The following is a 25,906-nucleotide window of genomic DNA, read 5'->3' as shown; positions in this document are numbered from 1 at the left end:
GTTCGTTGATAGGTTAAAAAAGAAAGAAAGAAACTTAGTTCCTGAAAATTCCCTTATAGCCAAATTTACTGTGCTTGCTACTGCGAAGCCTTTGAATAACACAGTACATTGCCTCCTTCCCAGTCCCTTTCAGTCTTTAGAAGATCATGGCTTCCTTTAAATTTGCTTCATGTACAGGCCTACAAAAGGAGGGAACTTTGTTCTTACGGAATTTGTTAATCAAGATACTTATGTGTTTACCATCTCCCCACAGTTAGGACTGATATTCTTTGAAGTCATGGAAGGTATTTTTTTGCCTCCTTTGTATCCTTCATATTACTTAGTGTAATGCTGTTTGTAGACAAAGTATTTTGAAGTATTAGACCCTAAGTAGAACCTGGGCCTTTTCTTTTGAGGGCCACAAACCTAGAAAAAAAACTTTAGAGATGTGTATATGAAATGCCAATTTTGACATTTTTTCTTTAACTCATCTGCTTTACGAATTAATGACAAGCTATAAAATCATGTTTTTTGTTTTGGGGTTTTTTTTTCTTCTTTTTAAGAATAGGCACATACTAGAAGAGGATCCTCAAAAAAAGAACCCTGGCGTATGCATAGAACACATCTATAAATAAAAGAAATGTACCAAAGATGGAATATTTTAAATTTGGGGAAAATTCAGTTTAGGTTCTCACACTCAACATTATGTGTCACACTAAGCTACTTACGTAGAGTACTTAACTACATAAAAGAATGAATAGTAAACTAAAAATTCACATAAGTATTGATTGCTGGGTGGAGAAGAATTTACTGAACTAGTGTAAGAATTCAAAAGGAAAATAATTTGTACCTCTGATAACTTTAAAAAATAAAACATTTAGCAGTATCTTTAAAAAAAAGACCATTCCACAAAATAAAAGGTAAAACCTAAGGGAAACGTTGCCACATATGCCACATAATATCTAGTCTGTAAAGAGCTTTTGTAAATTCAGTTGGTTTATTAAATTCCCAGTTTCCATTTGGTCAGTTTACAAATGGTACCATTTAGTTCACAGCAGAACTAAAGGTCCTGTGTTGTAGGTTAAGAGAGAAACATACCTCTGGTGCCTTAATTCAGATGAGCAGTTAATGGCCCTTCATCCCCATAACTGTCACTTCATTTTACATTATGTTGTGTCCATTTCTCTCCTTTTCCTTCTGGGCTCTGACTTCCTCTCTCTTCCTTTTGATGGGTCCTCTTCCTCTTTTGTGCCTTACTAAATTTAACAGAGTTTTTTCCCCTTACTCTCCCTCCCCACAACCCCCCTTCTGATTTAGGTTTCCTTCCTTTTGTTTTATTTTGCAAGAGTTTTATCTTGCACAGTCGGAGGCACTCCTTGAACCTGGGAGTCTTCATAGCCCCCCTTCTCTAGTGCCTGTTTTTCTTTGGAATTATTTATGGAATTAGAGCAGCATAGGAAGTGTTTAAAAAACCTTTTTTTGTATGTGGGTGATAAAGCTACTGAAACATAACTGGATGTAAAGACTAAAACTTATTTCTAAATGAATAACTCACAGAAGCATGGAATTATGGTAATGGAGGAGGAGTAATTGTGGTGTGTTAATTAGGGAATCCTGATGCTGCCTAATTTCTTTCTGGTCTTAGGCAGTACTCCTTCTAGGTTCTGCCTTTAACCAAATTGTGGTTATGCAAAACTCTATTACGTTTGTCTGGCAAGTCCTCCCAGTAATTGTAACATAACACACTACAGTAGTCGTCAGACCTAGTGAGCATAAGAAATACCTGTGGGAACTTGGTAAAAATGTCCTGCCCCCTGGAAATTAGTATTGAGTAGATCTTAGAGTAAACCATTTAAAACTGACTTTAAAAGAAGCACCCCAGGTAATTTTGATGCAAGTCATCAACAAGCCACAATTAGAAAATCATTGCTGGACAGTATCATGGCCAAATTCCTTGGTATGGCTTATAATTTTGCCCCTGCCTTCTCTCCAGCCCCATTTTCCATAGGTCTACACCACACAACCTTGCAGCGGTGCTTACACTTTATAGGCTTTTGATGATTTAAGACACCATGGACCCACACAGGGCAGCAGAAGGCAGTGGTAAATCACTGCTGCATTTCTTCCACAGTCTCACCTTTCTTACCTAAAAACCCTGTAGTGAGACAGCTCACTCAGAGTTGCCAGCAGTCATGCCCATTTGATGGCATGTAATAACACCACCATACAGCCTGTGCTTCAGAAATGTTAAGCACCTTGAGTTCTCATTTGTCTTACTGTCTCACACCTTTATGTCCTTGCTGGATGGACCCTGTGCCTAAAACACCCTTCCCCTTATTTGCTTTGCACAGTCATTCTTCAGATCTTGCTTGAAGCTTCACACCTCTCCTCTTTCCTTCTCAAATTGAGTTAAACTACACTCATGTGACATACCTCTATTATAGCACTTCACACAGTGTTTCATTGTTTTCCTTACTAGATTATATTCTTCAGGACAGCGGCTGTCATGTTCATTTCTGTTCTTCCAGTGTCTGGCACATAGTAGATGTATAGTAAATATTACAATCAAATCTTTTCTTGCCTCTTTGGGACACTGAGCATGCTAGACTTAGAGCTCTGCTGTAGTGGCAGCTCTGCACTCCTCCTGTATTCTGGGAATTTTCACATATAGAGTACTTATTTTTACAAAAAGCAATTATTTTTGATTTATTAAAGGGACAAAAAGAGGTACCCTAGATATATACCCCAGCTATACACCATGTGTTGTTCTTGCCACTCTCTAAGTATTTGATTTATGTAAGTTTATTTCTTCTCAGGACTTCAGTTTCCCCATCCATAATACCTCTGCCTAATATATACGGTAGTCTTCTCTAGTAACTCTTATACTGGCACCATGTCCGTTGAGTAAAATACCCCTTTTCATTTCTGTGTTTAAGAATCCAGTTGTATTGGGGGTGGGGGAGGGCTTAGTTTTCATGATTCTGTATGACCAGGTCCCACCTTAGTCCTTGATTTTTAAATCTCACTCTTGTTTGCAATGTACTTATTCAAATTTTTAAACCCTAATCTAAGCCCAGCCTTCTTGATAAAGATCATTATTCCATCTCACAGTGGGGAATTGAATAGTAAACAAAAATATCTCCCAAGAGGAAGTTTAATAAGGAAAATATGCTTGAATAATTAACTTCATGGAAAAGTTAGTGGGAATAATATTGTTTCATACTAAGGCATACTAAATGGATGGTTTCATTATGTGTAGTGAAGCTTACTAATATTATAAGTTTTAACTAATAAATGAAGCATGATTATTCACTATTATTTATGAAATGAAGCCAACCAACATATAAGAAATGGTTGTATTTCCCCATTATTTCTATTTTTACTTCGTAAGTAAAATAAATGTAAATTAGTTTAAAATATTAGTTAAGTCATTATTCCTATAATTATGATTTTCTGTAAAAAATGATTTTGAAATAATATTCAGGCTAACTAAACCTCCTCTTTAGCTTAATTCTTCCTCATTTTTTTCCAGTTGGATGTTTGCCAGACATCTTCAGAACAGTCCACACCCAACGTGGCTGGAGGAGAGTAGGAAGGGAGGTCAGAGAGGTCCCTGAGGGCCAGGGTTACACAGGGCCTTGTTGACCTGCCAGCAACTTTGGATTTTAGTCCGTATTCAATATGTCTGCATCTTGGGGAGGGGTAAACCTTTTCATTTATGCTAGGATACATTTATTCTTTCAGTACATAGGTGTAGTGGAGCAGGGAATTTAAGTAAAACTTTAATATATTCTCCCAAAGTACCTAATCTAATAATCACAGAGTAATAATATTTGTTCTAGTATAATTATAGTTTCCTCAGACCTATTTGTACACCATTAAGGAAAAGCATCATATTAGAAGCTATTCATTTAAATCCAAATTATTTTAAAAACAAAATTTATAAGCTCTATTTTCCTTTACTCAATTATTCTCCCCTTTGTTTGGAGTGACAGTTGACTGACTATTATTTTATTTGCATTTTATGCTGCCATCATTTCCTTTAAGGGCGTTCTGTTGGGAAATTCAGGTTTAGAATTGTGATTTAATTGGAGACAGGCCTTAATCTATAACAAAGAATGAATTTCCTTGTTAGATTTGCTGACTTTAGACAGTGCAGAAACTATAAAAAAAAAAAAAAACTTTTCTGGGGGTTTTTCATTTAGTGTGTGTAATAAACAGAAATGATGCCATGGTGGAGATAAAAGAATAAAGATCAACATCAGCTTCTAAGGAATGGAGAGTGCTGTTTTAGAGTATAGATCCTTAAATGTTGCAGAACCTAAATTTTTGTTGGAAAAGTCTCTGAATAAATGTCTGAAGCTAATTTTTATAAAAGTAATGCAGGTGGTAATAGGAATTCAAGAAATACTGAAATTGACAAGTTATATAAATGGTAAAAGTTGAATAGTTCCTTCAAAATTTCCCTATTCTACTTGAGTCTGTAGTAGTCTAGATAAACAAAACTATTAATGAAAATATTTAAAGAGATTTTTAAATGTAAATAATTGTTAGGTGTGAATTATGATAAACTCACAAAACACACCAGACTTTGACGTGGAGTCTGTAGTTCTATTTGGTTCTGTGATAATTTAAAATACTAAAATTCATTTTGAACTGTGTTGTGTTTGCTCTGTGAAATTATATTCCTATTGTTTCCTTTTTTTAATTATTTTTTATAGCGTCTTCCTTGTGGGCAGTTACAGTGTGTGTTCAGAAGGGAAGTGCAGACATAAGTATCATCCCAAAGCAGAATTCCTCGTAATATTTTAGATTCTGGGTTATTCCAATGTGTTTAGTTTTGAAAATTAGGGAGGAAGAGGAAGTTGGTCATTATCCTTCCTAGTTCTGTTGCTTGTTGGCCCTCATTATGAAAACTGAGTTTTACTACTCCTAGATGTTCTCAAACTAGCACTTGTTATATGAATAAGTCCCTGATCACATGAGGTTTTTCTTTGCACTAATATTTTATATTTTTGATGAGTAGATAATTTTAATGAAGAATGATATAAGTTGAGATTGATCTGTGGATAATTCAGTAATGAATAAAATCTTCGAAATAGTATTAACACAAGTGAATTTAAAAACCAAATCTCTTTTTAAGAGCCACATTTATGAATTGGAAGATTAGTGGATTCATTTTCATTTGTCAAGGTAGAATGCCCTGATTTATACATGCTTAGAGTAGTACCATTAAGAAATTAGAACAATCCGTTTCTATTAGAGATATTGGTAAGCTGTTATCCTTTGTAGTTATTTAGCTTAAGAAAATTATTTCCCTTCAGTGATTAAAATGAGATATGATCTGATTTTTAACATTGTTAGAACTAATTTCAGTTTGATTTTTCAACATTATTTGACCCTTTCTGCACATTTTTATATAGCAAAATAATGTTTAAATTTTAACTTCATGACATCTCTTTAGCCAATTAGCTTCTTTACATATTCATAACCACATTTAAGTATCACAGGTAATTTTGGTGATTGCTTCTTTGGAGGTGTAAGATATTACAAATTCTTATTTGAGATTAAGGATATCTTTAATTTCTGAAGAATTTTTAAAACCACCTGACAGGTTGTATCCCAAATATTTCCTAAATCTAGTAGAACAAAATATGTGTTTCAGAAATGTGAGTCAAGAATATAGAATGTACAATGATGATATTCAGTGTGTCCCTAGGAAAGTTAGTATGTATTACTCCAAGTTGAAGGAAAAAGATTTGTGGTCAGATGAATTTTGAATATATAGAATATGTTGTTTTGAACAAAAGTAAGCTTTACTGAAGAGTTTTCTGAGCTTTTAATGTTGAAATATTTTTTTGGTTTTTTTTTTTCAATTTTTCTATTATTTTATTGTTGTTCAATTACAGTTGTTTGCATTTTCTCCCCACACCAGCCAAACCTACCTCCCTCCCCTGCTTCTACCCTCCCCCTTGGTTTTGTCCATGTGTCCTTTATAGTAGTTCCTGAAAACCCTTCTCCCCACTATTCCTTCCCCTCTGCTCTTTGGCTATTGTTAGATTGTTCTTAACTTCAATGTCTCTGGCTATATTTTGTTTGCTTTTTTTCTTCTGGTGATTATGTTCCAGTTAAGGTGAGATCATATGGTATTTGTCCCTCACTGCCTGGCTTATGAAATATTTTTTAATTAGATTAATTTTACTTTAAGGACTTTATGTGTCTGGTCAGTCATTGATTTTATTTTGTTTTGTGTGGACTTTCCCTCCCTTCATGAAGTAATATGCGAGTTCCATGTCAGATACCACATGGTTTTATATTTTTAGCGATTTTATTTATTTCTTAGAAAGGGGAAGGGAGGGAGAAACAAAGGGAGAGAAACATCAATCAGTTGCCTCTTGCATGCCCCTCAACTAGGGAACCTGGCCTACAACCCAAACCCTGACTGGGAAATGAACTGGCAACCTTTTGGTTCGCAGGCCCGGCACTCAGCCCACTGAGCAACACCAGCCAGGGCTGTCACATTGTTTTATTAATAATGGGAAGAAGCAAAATACCCTTTTGTTCAAGGGACTATATACCTAAAAAGTCACTACATGTGGGAAATTTTGTATACTAACTTAATTCTAGTTTTCTATTTCAATTCTAGTCCCTTGGACTTTGCAGGAACAAATGGGGAAATGAGGTAAAAGATAGATGGGGTAGAAAGTGAGACTAGGATAGGAGGAACTAATTCAACAAACTAAATTAGATTAAAATTTTTGTTTTGTCTTTTCTCTGAAATGCTTGTTAGACTAAGTTTTTGCAAGATAAATACTTACTTGTATTTAAACGAATTTTTACCAAAAAATAACTTGCTGCATTAAAGTCTTCTGGAATTGTTTCTCTGTGGCATTTGGGGTGTTTTACAATCCATTAGTGGAGAAAATTGTTCTGCTCTCATATCCTCTAATTAATGGGAGTAATCTGTAATTTTAGATTATTCCTATTTGTGATTCTGGTCATAACCTGATACAGTTCACTCTTTCACAGTTTTCTAAAAATTTGACACTTAATTATTCATTTCTACTCACTTGTCAACCCTAACTCCAGAATGACTTATAATTTCCTTTTATAATACAGTCTCCATATTTTTGAAGATTTGACTCCAGAGAGTTGCGATATATATCAGAACATACATGGCATACTTTTTCAAGATTACCCTGTAACTATCTATTATATACAAATGTGTTTCAGATGGAGCAGCTCTCAGATGAAGAGATCGACCATGGTGCTGAAGAAGACAGTGACAAAGAAGATCAAGACCTGGACAAAATGTTTGGAGCCTGGCTGGGGGAGCTAGACAAACTCACTCAGGTTAGAAATAGTGCTTGAAAAACTGTGAGAATTTTAAGTGATCACCGTGTGCTAGAAGTACATGGATATAGGTTACATTTTTAAATACTTCTGTAAAGGGAAAATGTCCAAAGCATTAAAAGTAAATGAATAGTGCTATAGGACAAGATATTCTCTGGTTATTTGAAGGAGTATTAAAAAAAAAAATACTTGTGACAAAGGTTCTGTTCATCTACAGGGATTAATTAAAATCTGTCTCATAAATTAAGATTGCTGGCTAAAATGTTTTAAACCTAAAATTTTAAAGTCTAAATTTTAGCAAATCCTATTTTACAACTTAATTTGAATACATTTTACAACATAAATAATATTTTTACATGCAAATATGTTCTATTACATGATTCCAGAATACTGACAAAATTCCATTCCCAGCTGCATTTTAAAACAGTGGCAAAGCTTTCTCATTTGGTTTTATTGTATCTTGGGGCTTGTTTGTTTGTTTTTAAAGAACAATCTTACCTCTATACCAGGTCACTTTTAGAATAAAGGGTACATTGTTACTCTCCCAGTTAATACATTATGTTTAATACATGAAAATGGTTATGTTTACTAAAACAACTTTAACTTTATGGCAATGAGAATAGTAGAACAAAAATTATTTTCACTCTTTTGTTAATATCTCTGGGAAGAACTTTTGAGTAAAATTGCTTAAATATGCAATTCCTTAATTAGTAGAAAAGATGGTAAGGTATAAACTTAAAGTACAGGTTTGTTTCTTTCTATAACAGTCTGTAATTAACTGATACACTCTTCACATAATTCTTAGATCATTTTGAAAAGCAGACATGTTTCTGACCATAATCTGTTATTGCTGAATTTTAAGGAGAATGTTTTCAATTCCACTAGGATCTCATAAGAATCATTCCCTTCATCTCCAATGAGGAGAAATAACATTATTTGTTGAGAGAAAGGTCTTATATTTGTAATTATGAAACCATATCAGTTTAATTCTTAATTTTTTACAAAAGGTGATTTTGGCATAGAGATGATAACTAGGCTATGCAATTCTATGCTGAGGAGAAAAAGGAAAGAGGAAGTAAAATAGAGGAAATAGAAAATAACGCATGAAGGAATGTATGTGAGGGTCAGTTGACATGTGTGCGGTTTCCTTGGCTGTATGGTTTAAATGGTCATACCTGGGAAAGGGGCCAAAAAGAGAAAAGACAGGTAGGTATCACTCCAGCCACTCTAGGTGTAGTACTCCATGCCACTCCCCTGCAGATGGCCTTTCTGCTGGTCCAGTACCTTTTTTTCTTCTTCAGATTTTAAATCCCCTGACGTCTAAATGTAAAGAGCCACTCGCCAAAAAAGTCGACTCCTAAACTGATGCTACGACTGTTCTTTTTATTATACAAATCTGTCTTTAGAGAGAAGGATTTTTAAAAACTGTGTAATGTGGCTCACTGCTAACAAATTGCTTTATAACACTTGAGAAATTTTCAAAAATTTTACAAAGTTAGTGGCTTAAAGCCCCAAGTTTTTTTTTTATTATTTTAGTTCACTTCAAAGTGTCATCTGTGCACCTATATCACACATGAAATGTTAATAGATTTTCACTTTTATATTAAATCAGGTTTAAGTTTTAAGTGGTTGGTGAATCTCCTGAAATTATGTGTAAAATTCAGTGTGTATTTGCATTTTTTTCTGGAAGGTGCATAACATTTTTCAAATTCTCAGGGAAACCCTAATCCCCCACTTCCAAAAGATTAAAAACCACCCTACTAGATTACCAGTTTCTTTGTATCAAGGAGTATTTCTTGTTCTTTCCCTTGTTATCCCAACACCATGGACATAGCAGATAATCATAAGTATCGGTTTATTTAAACTGATAAGTAGATTGACTTTTAATATGCCCTCAATTATATTGAAGTTACTTTACAGAAAACATTACCTACCTATTAGTCTTTATTTCCACTGAGAAAAGGTTATTAAATTGCAGCAATAGACTTAGGTTTTAGGTTAAAGGAGAATTTCCTGGCTGCTTTGTGAAATTTTGGACTAAGGCACTAAAATGGTCATAAATCTCCTTCATATGATAGTTTTAAAAACTGGATGGACACTTACTGAATGGATCTGTTTTATCTTGAGATAAATAAATAAAAATGATAGCAGTATAATCTAATTCCACGATTCTACTACCTAGCATTCTTTTTTACTTGAAATCTATTTGGTAATTATAGATAGAAATTAAAGTTTTGAAAGACTAATCTCAGTATTTGGAAGTTATTTAAATAAAAGCTAAATAACTAATGGCCCTTACCCTGAATTTCTCTGTTGTAAACATCTTACTTATTTTAGAAAAAGTGTCATTTTAAAACATGGTGAGATAACTTACTAGATAGCCTGCCCTGAAGTGCAGTGTAATTCTAGACTTAGCACAAACAGTATAGCTGGGTTACAGTGTGCCCTCATAGAACTTGAAAAGAACAGTGATATTCCATTATTGTTTAAAGGTGTAGCCACTCTGTTAAGATCTTGGGCCTCACTAATTTTGAATCCAGAATTGTACCTTATTTCAGGGTACTTCATGCCAAGAATGATGCTGTGCTGGACCAAAACAAACTACTTTGAGGAAAGAGATAACAGAATTATCTGCATCATTTCTTCCTATTTATCTTACCATGCCCATATTTATATTAGTTTATTTTATAGTAAATTGATGTAAAATGAATTGTGGCTATACTTGATGTATTTGGAAAGGTGTTTACTCTTAACTATGACAGTCTCAGGTGCCTTAAGTAAGATTATTATCTAAAAAATAAAAATATACTATCACCAAAATAATATGAAAACCAATTATACTTAAGGCTGTTACCTAGAAAAACTAAGGTTTTATTGGCTGTTCTATAACAATTCACTTAATCATAAAACAAACTAACTTTTTATATAATCGAGGCATAAATATAATGACTTACAAAAGTTTCTTTTTTAAAGAGTTTGGATTCTGACAAGCCCGTGGAACCGGTAAAAAGATCTCCTCTTCGCCAGGAAACAAACATGGCCAATTTTTCTTATCGCTTCTCCATATACAACTTGAATGGTAAGATGTAATTGGAAATAAAATGTAAAATTGTATACTAAGTTATATAATGTAGAATCAGTGTAGCTACAATTCCAAATATCTCAATTTAAAAGTGATATGCATAATTTTACTGAGTTCTTATATTTATTTATGTATTTTTTTTACTAATACAAATGATCACAGGATAAAACAAACTGGAACATAACTAAAATAGTGTTCTAATTGAGTTGTTAAAAGTACATACTCAGGTGGAACCCCACAAAAAGTAATTAAAAAGTCCAGTGAAGTTACTTGTTAGTAATTTTATAATCAACCCCTCTGGCCTTTATTAATGTCCTCTACCGAGTTAACTTTATAGTATTTGAAATTGATATTCCAATCTGAAATTTTTTTAGGCTTTACATTTCTCCTTATGCCCTCAACTCTAGGTAACATCTCTACCAGGGTACTGATCATATTAACAACTTAGAGCCTCTGGTAAAAAAATTACATTGGGGATGTGGTTAAAACTAGGGACAGTACAATTTTTATATTATTTTTCTCTTCTGATAGCTATAAATCTTAAAAGATGGGTGTTTGCTTCTAAGATTTCTCTTGGAATATAAAACAAACAAAAACTTAGAAATATTATACTTGAGACGCTTTAGGCCCAATAGAATGACTTTTTTTGTTTCTTCCCCTGAATTTACTAACTGATTTATAACAGAATGTATACATTCTGATTCAGTTGTTATGGAAACATCATATATGTTGTTCATTGCAGAAGCTCTGAATCAGGGAGAAACTGTGGATCTGGATGCCCTAATGGCCGATCTTTGCTCTATAGAGCAGGAGCTCAGCAGTATCGGTGCAGGAAATAGTAAGCGTCAAATCACAGAAACAAAAGCCACTCAGAAAGCACCTCCTAGCCGACATGTATCAAAACATGGCACCTTGAAAGGACTGTCTTCATCATCTAATAGGATAACAAAACCATCACATGCCAACTACTCCCTGGATGACATTACTGCACAGTTAGAACAGGCCTCCTTGAGCATGGATGAGGCTGCTCAGCAATCTGTACTAGAAGATACTAAGCCCTCTGTAACTAATCAGCACAGAAGAACAGCATCAGCAGGCACAGTGAGTGATGCTGAAGTACGCTCTATTAGTAACTCCTCTCGCTCCAGCGTCACTTCTGTAGCTTCCAGCATGGACTCTTTGGATATTGACAAAGTAACACGCCCTCAAGAACTGGATTTGACACATCAGGGGCAGCCAATTACTGAGGTAAGTAAACTGAATTTTTTTTCCTGGTATTTTAGTATTAAAATAGGAAATATTTTTTAAATGTAGTTTTAAATAACATTTTTTTTCTGCATTTAATATTTATCAAGGATACCTCTGAGCAAAATTTTAAAATCACCACAGAATAATATATTACCAGCTATGGCTGGGTCACAGAGATGATTAAGAAAAGATTTAGGCTGCCCCAATGGTACAGAAGAGCTGTGCAGGGCTGGGACTTTCCCATCCTGCCCATCCTGCTGGCTTTGGAGCCCATGTGTGGAGCTGAGACTTTTGGCCCTGCCCTGCTGCGACCAGCTGCCCAGAGCTAGGATTTTCCGACTGTGTCCCCGGGGAGGCTTAGGTCTGCTAGCCAGATGGGCAAGTGCCATGCTGTGTGGCTACGCTGTGGGGATGCAAATCCAAACTCCCCTGCAAGTTCAGTCTGCACTACCCTGCGAAGGAAAAGAAGTACCCATCTCCCCCTACAGACTTATTGGTACCACCCCAGTGAGAGATTTTTTTCGATTAGTCTTGCCAAGTCCCAGATACCCCTGCTGGATGCAATTCCATGGGTGAGAAGGGAGAGCGGTTCAGAGCAGGGGCATTCAGAGTGTGAGACTCTCAGAGGTTATTGTTTGGGACTGGGATGAAGTGTTCCTCCTCTTCTGTGGTTTGGGTTGGCATCATCCCCAATGGGAGACTCTTTTGATCTATCCCCCTGAGCCCAGGGACAGCCACCCTGACCCTGTGCATGAGCTTGCTCTTGCATAGGGGATAGCCAGCTATACTGACCCTGAATCTGCAGCAAGCCCCCCTGAGGGAACTAGAGTTGGAGACTCTGCCGGACACTAGGGGGTTTGGCTTTGAAGCAGGGGCTACTTTACCTTAATTGAGTGCCTGACTGCTTGATCCCAAAAGGGACCCACAAGCCCAATCTTGGCTAGCCTGGGCTCATCCTATAGTCTCTCTTTGGGAGGCTCCAGAGAAAGACCAGGCAGCCTCAGAGCAAGGCAGAGTAGATGAACGGTGAAGACGGACCTCAGGAGCCTTGGTCCTTTTACGGAGCTTCCCCCAGCTATAAACAGGGAGGAGCTGACTCTTTTACAAAGATTGGCCCCTCACATGTACATCCATGTCCTGGAGACACAGACACAAACAGTGAACAGCGTGGTAGCTACAGATAGGTAGCCCAAGGCCAGTTGCACACAACGTATGACAACGACATGTATCTGAACTCGACCCAAGTGGACCCAAACCAGCAAAACCAGTGGTGGGGCTTCAGACCACACCAGAGCTAGCCCAACTAGCCACACAACTGGTCCACCCAAAGGAGGACTCCTGCAGGCACCAGACCCAGCTGGGAACAACACTGCCTCAAGGGGCAGCCCTTGTACAGCTTCTCACTCATGGTAGTCAAGACTTAACATTACAGTCTCCCAGCCTGAAGGGTTAAATTGATCCACAAAAGAGCCAACAGCATTCAAGACTCAACTACAACAGGGGTACACATAACCCACAAGAAATACTCATTCAGCATGGAGTTCAGGTGATCTGGAAGATTGTGCCTCTGAGCCCAAAAAGACACCTTCAGCATAAAACTATCAAAACAAGTTTGGGAGACACAGTACATCTACCTAACACAGACACCAAATGGGGAGGCAAAGAAAAATGTCCCAAACAACAACAACAAAAAAAACAAGAGATATCCTCAGAAAAAGAATTACAAGAAATAGATGAAGTGGAAGCAACCCAAATACTAGATGCAGAGTTTAAAATAATGGTTGTAAAGATGCTCAAGGATCTTAGGGGAAGAATGGATGATCTCAGTGAGAGTATAAATGAAGAGATAGTAAGCATTAAAAATGACATAGAAACCACCCTGTCCAGGTGGCTCAGTTCGTTGGAGTGTGGTGCTTACACCAAAACACTGCAGGTTTGATCCCCAGTTGTGGTATGTATGTACAGGAGGCAACTGATTGATACTATTTCCTCACATCAGTGTTTCTCTCTCTTGCCCACTTCCTCTCTCAAAAATCAATAAAAACATATCCTTGGGTGAGGATTTAAAAAAGAAAAGGACATAAAAGCCATAAAAAAGAACCAGTCAGAAATCAAGAATACAATATCCGAAATGAATAATACACTGAAAAGAATTTACGGCAGGTTATGTGAAGCTAAGAATCAAATCAGTGAATTAGAGGACAAAGTAACAGTAAGTAGCCAAGTAGAGCATCAGAAAGAAAAGAGGATTAAGAGACATGAGGAAAATCTAAGGATTTCTGGGATAGCATCAAACATAACATCTGCATCATAGGGGTACCAGAAAGAGAAGGCAGTGAGCAAGGGATAGAGACCCTGTTTGAAGAAATAATGACTGGAAACTTCCCTAACCTAGTGAAGGATAAAGTTACAAAGTTCAGGAAGCACGGAGAGTCCCGATTAAATATGAACCCAAAGAAATACACAGCAAGACACATCATAATTAAAATGGCAAAGGTAAAAGAGTTTTAAAGGCAGCGAAAGAGACACTTACCTAAGAGAGTTCCCATAAGGCAGTCAGCTGATTTCTCAACAGAAACACTTCGGGCCAGAAGGGGTTGGCATGAAATATTCAAAGTGTTGAAAAACCAAGGAACTGCAACCAAGACTGCTCTACCCGGCAAGGCTGTCATTTAAAATTGAAGGTGAAATAGCTTCCCAGACGTCACTCCCACCCACCCCCCCCCAAAAAAAAAACAGCTAAAGGACTTTATTACCACCGAATCAGAATTACAAGAAATGTTTAAAGGACTCCTCTAAGAAGAATAAATAGAGGCAGAGAGATAAACATAGGTATAAAGAAAAAAATGGCAATAAATAAGTATCTATCAATAATAACCTTAAATATAAATGGGGTAATGTTCCAATCCAAAGATACAGGACAGCTGAATGGATTAGAAAACATGACCCACGTATATATGCTGTCTACAAGAGACTACCTCAGAACGTAAGATTCACACAGGCTGAAAGTAAAGGAATGGGAAAAATATTCCATGCAAATGGAAACTAAAAAAAAAGCTGGCATGGCAATACTTATATTTGACAAAATAGACTTCAAAACAATGGCCATAACAAGAGGCAAAGAAGATCACTGCATAATATTAAAGGGATAGATCCAACAGGAAGATATAATCCTTTTCAACATATATACACCCAATATAGGAGCACATAATACATAAAATCTTGGTGGACTTTAAGGGAGAGATTGATAGCAATGCAGTCATAGTAGGGGATTTTAACACCCCACTATCATCAATGGGTAGATTTTCCAGACAAAAAAAATCAACAAGGACACAGTGAACTTAAACAACACAATAGATGGATTTGTAAAAAACCAAAATTGATTGATTGATTTGTATAGGAATAGGAAAGGAGAGAGAAAAAAACATTGATCAGCCACTTCCCATACTCACTCCTTCTAGAGGTTGAACCCACAACCTAGGCATGTTCTTTGAATGGGAATCAAACCCCTAACCTCTTGGTGAACAGGATGATACTGTAACCAAATAAACCACACCAGCCAGCCAGGGCTAGATCAGATGGATTTAATTAATATTTATAGAACATTGCATCTCAAAGCAGTAGAATATACTTCTACTCAAGTACACATGGAACTTCTCAAAGATAGACCACATGTTAGGACACAAAATAAGTCTTAACACAATCAAGATTAAAATCATATCCAGCATCTTCTCAGATCACGATGGCATGAAACTAGAAATCAACAATAATAAAAACTCGAAAACGATCAAACAGATGAAGGCTAAATAGCATGTAATTAAACAATAATGGGTTATCAATAAGATCAAGGAAGAGATGAAAAACTACCTGGAAACATGAAAATGAACGCACAGATGTACCTCAAGAAGCAGAAAAACATCCAATAAACAATCTAACACTACAACTAAAGAACAAAGAACAACAAATAAAGCCCAGAGTAGGTAGAAGGAAGGAAATAATAAAGATCAGGGTGGAAATAAATGACATAGAGACTAAAAATACAATACAAAAAAATCAATGAAACAAAGAACTGGTTCTTTGGAAAGATAAACAAGGTTGATGAACCTTTAACTAGACTCATCAAATAAAAAAGAGAGAAAGGACTCAAATAAACAAAATCAGAAATGAATGAGGAATAGTAACAACTGATATCACAGAAATACAAAGCGATGAATTTTAAGAAAAAACTATGAACAACTATATGCCAACAAATTGGACAATTTGGGCAAAATGGGTACATTTCTAGAAACATACAAACTTCCAAAACTATCAGGAAGAATCAGACCTGAATAGACTGATTACAACTAATGAAATTGAAGCAGTAATCAAAACACTTTCAGCAAACGAAAGTCTTAGACCAGATGGCTTCAGGAGAATTGTACCATACATTCACATAGGAACTATGCTTTCCCTCCTCAAGTTATTCAAGAAAATACAAGAGGAGGGAAGACTTCCAATCTCTTTTAAATATGCCTGATAAACATAGATGCTAAAATTCTCAACAAAATATTAACAAACCAGATCCAGCAACATATTAATAAGATCATACACCATGATCAAGTGGGATTTATCCCAGGGATGCAAGGTTGTTGCAATATTTGCAAATCAATAAATGTGATATAGTACATGAGCAAAATGAAAGATAAAAATCACATGTTCATATCAACAGATGCAGAAAAAGCATACAATAAAATATAGCACCCATTTATGATTAAAAGGAAAGAAACACCCTGCAAAGTGGGAATAGAGGTATCATACCTCAACATAATACAGGCTGTATATGAAAAACCTATAGCCAGCTTCATACTCACTGGGCAAAAACAAGTATTTCCCTTAGGATCAGACACAAGACAAAGATGTCTGTTTTCACCACTTTTATTTAACACAGTACTGGAAGTCCTAGCCATAGCAATCAGATAAGAGGAAGAAATTAAAGGCATCCAAATTGGAAAGGAGGAAGTAAAACTGTCATTATTTGCAAATGACATGATACTGTACATAGAAAACCCTAAGGACTCCACCCAAAAGCTGTTAGATTTAATAAATGAATTCAGCAAAGTAGCAGGATACAAATTAATACTCAGAAATTAATAACATTTATATACACCAATAATTAACTATCAGAAAGAGAAACTAAGAAAACGATTCCATTTACTATTGCAACAACAAAAAAGGTACCTAGGAATAAATTTAACCAAGGATGTGAAAGACTTGGAGTCAGAAAACTAAAGGACATTGAAGAAGCAAATTGAGGAAACTACAAATACATGGAAGCATATACTATGTTCTTGGATATGAAGAATTAACATCATTAAAATATCCATACTACTCAAAGCAATGCCTATTAAAATACTGGTATCATATTTCACAGATCTAGAACAAATATTTCAAAATTTTATGTGAAACCAAAAAAAAGAGTCTAAATAGTTTCAGCAATCTTGAGAAAGAAGAACAAACACAGTTGGAGATTTCACAATACCTGATAACAAACTATACTACAAGGCTATTGTAATCTAAACCAGGTACTGGCATATAGAACAGAGAACACTCAAACAAGCCCCTGCCTTTAATGGTCAATTAATATTTGACAAAGGAGGCAAGAGCATACAATGGAGTAAAGACGGTCTCTTCAATAAATGATATTGGGAAGATTGGAAGGTACTTGCAAAAAAATGAAACTAGACTGTTGACTTACATCATACACAAGAATAAACTCAAAATGGATAAAAGACTACGTGTAAGTTGTGAAACAAAAATCCTAGAAGAAAATATAGATAGTGAAATCTCAGACATCTTTTGTAGCAATATTTTTGCCAATATAATTGGTAGGGCAAGGAAAGTAAAGGAAAAAAATTAAACAAATGGGACTACATCAAAATAAAAAGTTTCTGCACAGCAAAAGAAACCATCAGCAAAATGAAAAGAGAACCCATTGAATGGGAGAACATTTTTGCCAATTATACATCTCGTAAAGGGTTAATTTCCAAAATGTATAAAGAAGTTATACAACTTAACAGCAAGTAGATAATCCAATTATAAAATGGGCAAAAGACCAAAATAGACACATTTCCAAAGAGGGCATACAGATTGTCAATAGACATATGAAAAGATGTTCACCGTCCCTAATCATCAGAGAAATGCAAATTAAAACCACAATGAGATACCACCTCACACCTGTCAGAATGGCTATTATCAATAAATCAACAAAGTCAGAATGGCTGTCATAATAAATCAACAAACAACAATCAACAAAGTGCTGTGGAGGATGTGAAGAAAGGAGTACCCTTTGTACTATTGGTGGGAATGTAAATTGGTGCAACCACTGTAGAACACAGTATGGAAATACCTCAAAAAATTAAAAATGGATCTGCCTTTTGACCCAGTGATCCTACTTTGGGAAATTTATCCAAAGAAACCCAAAACACTAATTTGAAAGAACATAAGCACCCCTATGATCACTGCAGCATTATTTACAATCTCCAAGATATGGAAGCAGCCCAGGTGTCCATCAAGAGATGAGTGGATAAAAAAGCTGTGGTATATTGACACAATGGATTACTACGTAGCCATAAAAAAGGACCTTACCTTTTGCAACAGCATGGATGGACCTGGAGAATTTATGCTAAGTGAAATAAGTCAGTCAGTGAAAGACAAATACCATATGATCTCATTTATATGTGGAATCTAATGAACAAAATAAAATGAGGAATAAAATAGTAACAGAGGCATGGATATGGGGAACACACAAAGCTGTCAGAGGGGAGGGGTAGGAGGAGGCTGGATGAAAGAAGGTGAGGGGATTAGCCAAAGAACATATACAAGGTCTGCCCAGAAGGTATCCAACCATGTAACAATGAAAAATACAGATGTTGAAGATACAAGAGACAATGTACACAAGACAATGACTCCTCAGTCCCCTTCAAAGTAGGCACCTTGGTACCTCACACAGTTCTCCCAGTCACCATCAGCTGCCCTGTCGTATTTTTCTGGTCTCATTGATGGTCTGAAATCTCTTCCATTTTAAAGGTGATTTTAGTTTGGGGAAAAGCTGGAAGTCAGAGGGCACCAAATCTAGGCTAGAAGGGGTGCTGAGTCACCCAGGCAATTTGATGTTTAACAACAAAAAAAAACCCTGCAGGATATGGGATGCATGAGTGGATGTGTTGTTGTGATGAATTACCATTCACCAGTTGCCCATGGCTGTGGCCCTCTGAGTCATCCAAATAGTTTTCACGGAAGAATGTTAATGCTTAATGCCAAATTTGATGCAGATTCCTTGCTCTACTCACTCAGTCATTTTGAATGCGACGGCCACACAGTACACATGTTCACTCAACAGCACCTACTGCCCCCACTGACTAGTACAGTGAAGTCATCATTGTTCACGCATGCACATTCCAGTCCACTCTCCTTCGCTACCAGCTTACATTGCTGTTACTCAAACTGTTCTCATTATATTAACAATGGTTGGACTTTTTCCAGATAGACCTCATATACATAACTCATAGGCACAGACAATAGTGTGGTGATGGCCAGAGGGAAGGGGGAGTTGAGGGAGGGTGTGAGCAAAGAGGGGGAATATGGGGACATCTGTAATAATGTAAAACAATAAAAATAAAGTAAAAAAAATTTAGTGTCTTCACATTTATTCCTGTGACTACTTTGAATTGTTAGTTGCTTCACATTAATCAAAAACTTGAAATGGTTTATTTGACAGTTTGAATAGCATGACTAGTAAGCTGATGATAATTGCTTAGTGTATGTTTATTATAAAATAACAACTAAAGAAAAAGATTGATTCCCATTGTAGCCTTCTAGGATTCTAGTTTTTGGAGTTTATTATCAAAGAGTCAGTGTGGTTGGTGTAGTGGAAAGAGCCACTGGGCTTGGAATCAGAAAATTTCATTCCAGGTGTTTTCTTTGCCACTCACTACCCATAGGATCTAAGTGAGTTTATTTAACCTCTGTGAACATCAATTTCTCGTAAGTAAGAGGGAGCTAATAGTACATTGTCTACCTTCATTATACAGTGGTTCAGAGAGTCAGCACTAATACATATGAGCAGATTTTTTTTTTTTAATGGGATGTCAGCTTTATTGTTGTTTTTGTAAGGCTTTATTTTTAGAGACAGGGGAAGGGAAGGAAAAAGAAAGGAAGAGAAATATCAATTGGTTGCCTCTTGCAAATCCCCTATTGAGGAGCTGGCCTACAACCTAGGCATGTGCCCTGACTGGGAATCGAACTGGTGACCCTTTGGTTCGCAGCCCACACTCAATCCACTGAGCTACACCAGCCAGGGCTGAACAGATTTTTAAAGATGAAGTTTTTCTGGATGTGATGGGATGAGTGTAAGGAATGGCTTCGTGATCAAGTAAGTTTAGAAAAAGTTGACTTAGTGAAGGTGAATTATTTTTTATTTTTTCCTTTTTATTGAATTTATTGGGATAACACTAGTTAACAAAATTATATAGGTTTCAGGGGCACAACTGACAATACATCATCTGGACAATGTATTGTATGTTCACCACCCCAAGTCAAGTTTCCTTTCATCACCATTTATCCCTTCTGTACCTTTCTCCACCTCCCGAAGGTGAATTCTTTATTGAGTTTTTTCATTAGGGAGAGGTAATTTTGTTAGAGATTGCCAACAAGAAAGAAGAAAATCAGTGGGGACAAAATAAAGCCAGCTTTCCATTCCATTTGTGTTTACAGTGCCTTCTACTACAGGGTAAAATAATTTATTTATGAAAAACCTAAAGGCAAAATCTTATAAAACATTATTTAAGGAATTGCATAGAAATTTAAAATTTATACCTATTGACATTATTGATTTAATTTATTAGATTACTTTTCATCACTCAGTAATTCTATGTAAATTCCATTTACCTAGCTTTTTGTTCCAGAGAATGTGGAACACAAAGAAAGCATGAATCATGGTGGTATGGAGATACACTCGAATCTTACTGCTTCTAGAGAAACCAAATTATATCAGTCTAACAATAAATTTTCATTTATTCAAAATGAAACTTATCTAAGTGGTATATATTCTATAGAGAATTTGAAAACTGATTTCTATCTTATTATACCTGGGGATTACATTTAGCACCAGCTACTTATTGAATGGTATGCATCATTTATGTCTTTTAGATTTACCTGTTGGGATATTAGCATTATTTTATTAGGGATAGGCTTTCTTGGTTTTTCTGTTTTTGTATGTATTCCTTCCTTCCAATTAGATCACTTTCAATTGGGTCAAGATGCATGGGAACAGATTAATCATTCAGGATCTGTGTGTGTGCTTCCTCTGTAACATACCCTTGTTATAAAAGTTCAAACAGTAAAAGAACAAGTAAAATGCCCTGACCAGTGTGGCTCAGTTGGTTGGAGCGTCGTCCTATATACCAAAAGTTTGTGGGTTTGATTCTGGTCAGGGCCCGTGCCTAGAGGTTGCGGGTTTGATCCCAGGTCAGGAAGCCTGTGAGAGGCAACTTTTAGTGGTATTATGTTTAACATAAGGCTTTAATACAAGGTTTGGTGTGTGAACAGTAATAAAGCAAGGAAAGGAGTTAAGGTTTTCTCTATTTAGCCTGTTCTTTTGCTTTGCCCAGATGAGTAGAAGAGTGATTCAACTGGAACTTGCTTCAATATACCTTTTTCTGAATGTAGTTTGTTCTGATTCAAATCAAGAAAACTGAGGGAGGCATACTAGGTCCCAAACCCATATATCAAATTGTCCCTATACTCACATACAATTTTTGAAAACCTACTAGTTTTGCATGCATGGAGCTTAAAGACTCAAATGGTTCTCTAAGACTTGTTACAAAAAATGCTGCTACCTACACACACACACACACACACACACACACACACACACACCATTTTCTGTTCCCAGAGGTAAGCACTTTCTGCTGTTAGCTGATCCTTAGGGTATTTATGCCCCATATCAGTAAATCTATATTTATATCACTTTGTATAGGTTTATCATTATGTATTATCTACTGATTTCTCATCCTGGAAGATTAGGAGCAAGTGCTCTTTAGACAACTCCCTCTACTTCTCCCATCTTTACCCCATCCTCCCAATATATTTTGATTGGATTACTGCTGTTCAGTGTTTATATTATCACGACCATATACTTGCATTTTACTGCTAAACTCTATATTTTTATTACATTTCCTTTATGGGACATATTTTGCTTTTATTGGAATTAATAATTTTCTTTAGATTGTAATATGTATCTCTTTTTTTGTGTTTATCACTATTTCAACTCCAGACCTTCCCCCACTTGATTAACTCTCTATTAATTTCTATTAAATATTTTTCTGTCTTTCAGAGTCTTTAGGATCATTGTTAGGTTTTTTTTCTCTCAGATGGGTAAGCTTCTCCAAGGCACGTTCTTCCGGGCCCCCTGTGTGCATAGCGTATGCCTGGCTCCTAGTGCTGTAGCAGCCCATTTGGGGAAGAAGGCTTGAGATGTGGGGTGGTCCTCGGTGTTCAGCATGCGATCTTCTATTTAATCATTCTAGATAGGGTTTCTCAGCCATGAGTTTATTGACAAGGACTCAATAATTCTTTGAGGAGCTAAACTTTGTAGGATGTTTAGCAGCATCCCTGTCATCTACCCACTTGGTGCCAGTAGTACACACACCCCATCCAGTGGGATAACTAGAAATGTCTGCAGACGTTATTACAAGTTCCCTGTATGGCAAAATTGCCCCCACTTGAGAATTACTGCATTAAATACAGAGTTAGTAGCAGGTCTGAGCCCTCTTATTCATGAGAAATGACTGGGATTTTCTTTCCCTTGGAATTTTTATTTACTAGAAACTTAGTTAATAAATGTAGAATGTTTTCAGTGTATGGTAATACTGTGTATGGTAAATTAACCCCTGATTGGTGAGTGCATATGGATCAGGAAGATAGTGAGTGAACTTCAGAAGCCTATGAAAAGACACAGACCTTGGCTTCCTGGTGCATAATGTATGACTCTTTTAAGTTAGCATGAACACATCTCTTGAGGGGCCTTGGAACTTACACGTATTAGCTGTGATAATGTACTTACTGGTTCCTGTGGAACAGGAAGTTTTTCTAAGCCAGGTAATTTCTGTACTTACCCACATGATCTCTTTCTCTCAACAATAGTTGGTCCACAAAAGACCCTTGTTAGGCTGTATAGATGATCCTCTGAAGATAGCATGTGTCATGCTAATGTACTGTCTTTGGCTTCCAGTGGAGCTAAGGGAACCTGGTGCCAGGCTATGGACCACTGGGTCTTGTCAGTGAATGTCAATCTAAACCTGAGACTGCTGCTGGCTGGCAAATAAAGGAGAGAATCTTAAATATGCTTTCAACCAGTCCTCCTGCTTTTAGTCCCACCTTCCCTTCTGCTGCTACTGGAGACTTTCGAGGTTGCATAATATAAATTGGGGTGCTCCTCTGCTTTTCTCCAGCGCTGGCTTAGTAGTCAGCTTTTCTTGGGCCTGCTGAGTTGATTACCACTCAGCCGTATTTTGGAATTCTAGCTTGGGGGTCCAAAATTTTGTCATGTCTTCTTGCAAGTGTGTCTTAAAAACAAGCAAGTACACCATGCCAAAAAAACCCCTTTATTTTCATCTTTTTTAGTAGGATTCGGGGAGGTTGTGGAGCTACCTCATTGTCCACTCACAATTTCCTTCTCTTGTCTAGTTTCTTCACCTGGAGTGCCCAAGGTGCAGTTCTCAGATTACCTTTCTGTCCATAGCCACTCCTTTTGTGATCTTATGCATTGACAACTCCCAAGTCTTAATACCCTATTTTTATTTAAGACACAATTTGCCCCCAACATTATCGTCTCTCTAAAATAATCGTTCTCAACTGGGAGCTATTTTGTCTCCCAGGGGATTCAGCAATGTCTGGAGACATTTTTCATTGTCAGTGATAGAAGGGTGCTACTGGCATATAGTGGGTAGAGGCCAAGCATACTGCTGAAATCCTACAATGCACATGAGAGCCCCCACAACAAAGAATTATCTGACCCAAAATAGCACCAAGGTTGAGAAACCGTGTTCTAAAATCAGGTGGCTTCTATCACTCACTGTCAGCAAAGAGGCAATTATCCTTTGTTTTATGAAGCCTTCTGTTGACAGTTTCTGATAAAGGTCAAGCAAGTACCAACATTAAATCATCTTAGATTCAGTGAAATACAGGATCTTTATCCAGCATGTCCCCTGAACATCAGGCTCATACATAGTATCAAGATTTATCTCTGTTTGGGTGTGTAATAGATAGCTCAAATTTAACTAGTGTATAACTGAAGCTCTGATCTTTTCTCTCAAACTTACTCCACAGTCTTCTCCATCTCAGTTAATGGCAATTTCATCCTTCTAGTTCATCAGGCAAAATCTTTCATGTTTTTATCTACTTCTGTTTTTCTTTTTGCATCCCCCCTTTCAATCCAGCAGCAAATTCTGTTGCCTTTACCTTCAAAATATGTCCAGAATATGATTGTTTATAACCTCCTCCATTCTACCAAGCCAGCGTTATCTGTTTTAAAAAATATTTTATGCATTTATTTTTTGACAGGGAATGGTAGGGAGAGAGGGAGAGAAACATTACTCAGTTGCCTCTTGTACACGCCCTGTCCAGGGACCAAACCTGCAACCCATGTGCCCTGACCAGGAATCCAAACCTTCGCTTTGTGGTATGATGCCCAACTAACTGAGCCGTACCAGCCAGGGCCAAGCCAGCATTATTTTGACATAGATTTTTGTAAAAGCCTCTCAACTGGCCTTCCGGTGTTCACCTTCCCCTTAACAGGCATTATCCACACGGCAGTCAGAGTAGTCCTATTAAAAGCTAACTCATATCTTGCTCCTCCTCTTTACAAATCCAAAGGCTTTGCTTTGTATCTGTCAGTATAAAGCCAAAATCCCTACAGTGGCCTACAGGGCCTCACGGGATCTGCTTTCCTATTACTTCTGCCTCTATTTCCTCTCTTCCCTACTCCTTTACTCTGCCAGCCATGCTGCCTCCTGGTGGTTCTTTGCCAGAAGTCAGACCACCTCAGAGCCTTTTCACTGGTCTTCTGCTCCAACACCCTCCCCTGTGATAGACCTTTCAAGGATTTGCTCAAATATCACTTTCTTTGATCACCCTAGTTGAAATTGAACTTCTCTTCTTCTGCCTTGTGATTACTTTTTATCTCTCTTTTTTCTTTTATATTCTCTTTATTTTATCAGCATTTAACATACTATATATTTTACTTTTTTTATTCTGCTCATCTGTCTCTTCTCACTTGAATATAAGCTCCATGAGGAGACGGATTTATTTTTAAATTTTGATTACTGATGTATCCTTAGCACCTAGAACGTGATTTGGCTCATAAGAAGCACTCAGATATTTGCATGAACAAATATGCATGTATTAAGTCCATCTTGACTAGAAGTCTGCAGTGTCAAGTTATCAGCATTTATTTTCGTTGAAGATTGTAGACGGAGTGCCACAAGAGAAGTACCGTATGAAAACCCTGAAAAGTGAAGCTTGGTTTTTACAACTGGGTTCTTCAGAGGTGGGAATTATACCTAACTGTTTTAAGAAAACCCAAGACAGAAGTTACTTTCAACTGAGGTTTAGTGACACAAAAAGCAGTTAGAAAAATCATTTGAGATTGGTTTTATTTTTCATATTGGAGACATGGATATTCAGACTGCCCATCTAAAAATAAATAATACTGTGGCTTTTCTTTCTGCCTCGTTGGTCTCTCAAACCCAGCAGGGATAGGCACAGTACAATTTCTCAAGAGAGAGAGCATGTTTCTTTTCTCTGAGTTTCTCTTTCCTGACTCTTACTGAAATACTGCGTTTACAGGTACTTCACATGTTATCTCACTTAAGCCTCCCACTATCCCTTTGGTAGGGGCATTATTCCAAAGAAGAGATTAAGTAGGTCGAATAACTGAGAAATCTGTATTTGAATTTCAAAACTAAACATTTGCCTTTCAATTTTTATCAATATTTTAAAAATAAATTGAAGCTGATTATTAAAAACCTTTATTTCCAGAATGTTGAAGAATGTTTTAGCATAAAAATATTTACCATGGATAAACATAAAAATGAATTACAGAGTATTTTCAGTCAGTATTCTTAGGATACCCATCAGTAATGTTTATTTGCTAATTTTTTAAATTAAAATTTGTTGTACTTGAAATAAATTCTAATAAGGGCTCTT

General features: G+C 36.5%; 1 protein-coding gene across 6 annotated transcripts in view; it reads left to right on the top strand.

Annotated features, from left to right (window-relative positions):
- Positions 1-25,906, top strand: part of RAPH1 (Ras association (RalGDS/AF-6) and pleckstrin homology domains 1) — an 86,415-nt gene that overhangs the window by 20,612 nt on the left and 39,897 nt on the right. For all 6 annotated transcript variants that reach the window (XM_053918958.2, XM_053918955.2, XM_053918959.2 and 3 more), the window contains exons 2-4: positions 7,213-7,332; positions 10,306-10,411; positions 11,157-11,662. In XM_053918958.2, the coding sequence (XP_053774933.1) occupies positions 7,213-7,332; positions 10,306-10,411; positions 11,157-11,662 (732 nt within the window). The remainder of the gene's footprint in view (positions 1-7,212; positions 7,333-10,305; positions 10,412-11,156; positions 11,663-25,906) is intronic.

This window comes from Desmodus rotundus, chromosome 2 (assembly GCF_022682495.2).
Source record: "Desmodus rotundus isolate HL8 chromosome 2, HLdesRot8A.1, whole genome shotgun sequence".
NCBI classification, from domain to species: Eukaryota; Metazoa; Chordata; class Mammalia; order Chiroptera; family Phyllostomidae; genus Desmodus; species Desmodus rotundus.
Note: the sequence above shows the minus strand (reverse complement) of the source record. Positions and strands in the feature narration are given on the sequence as shown.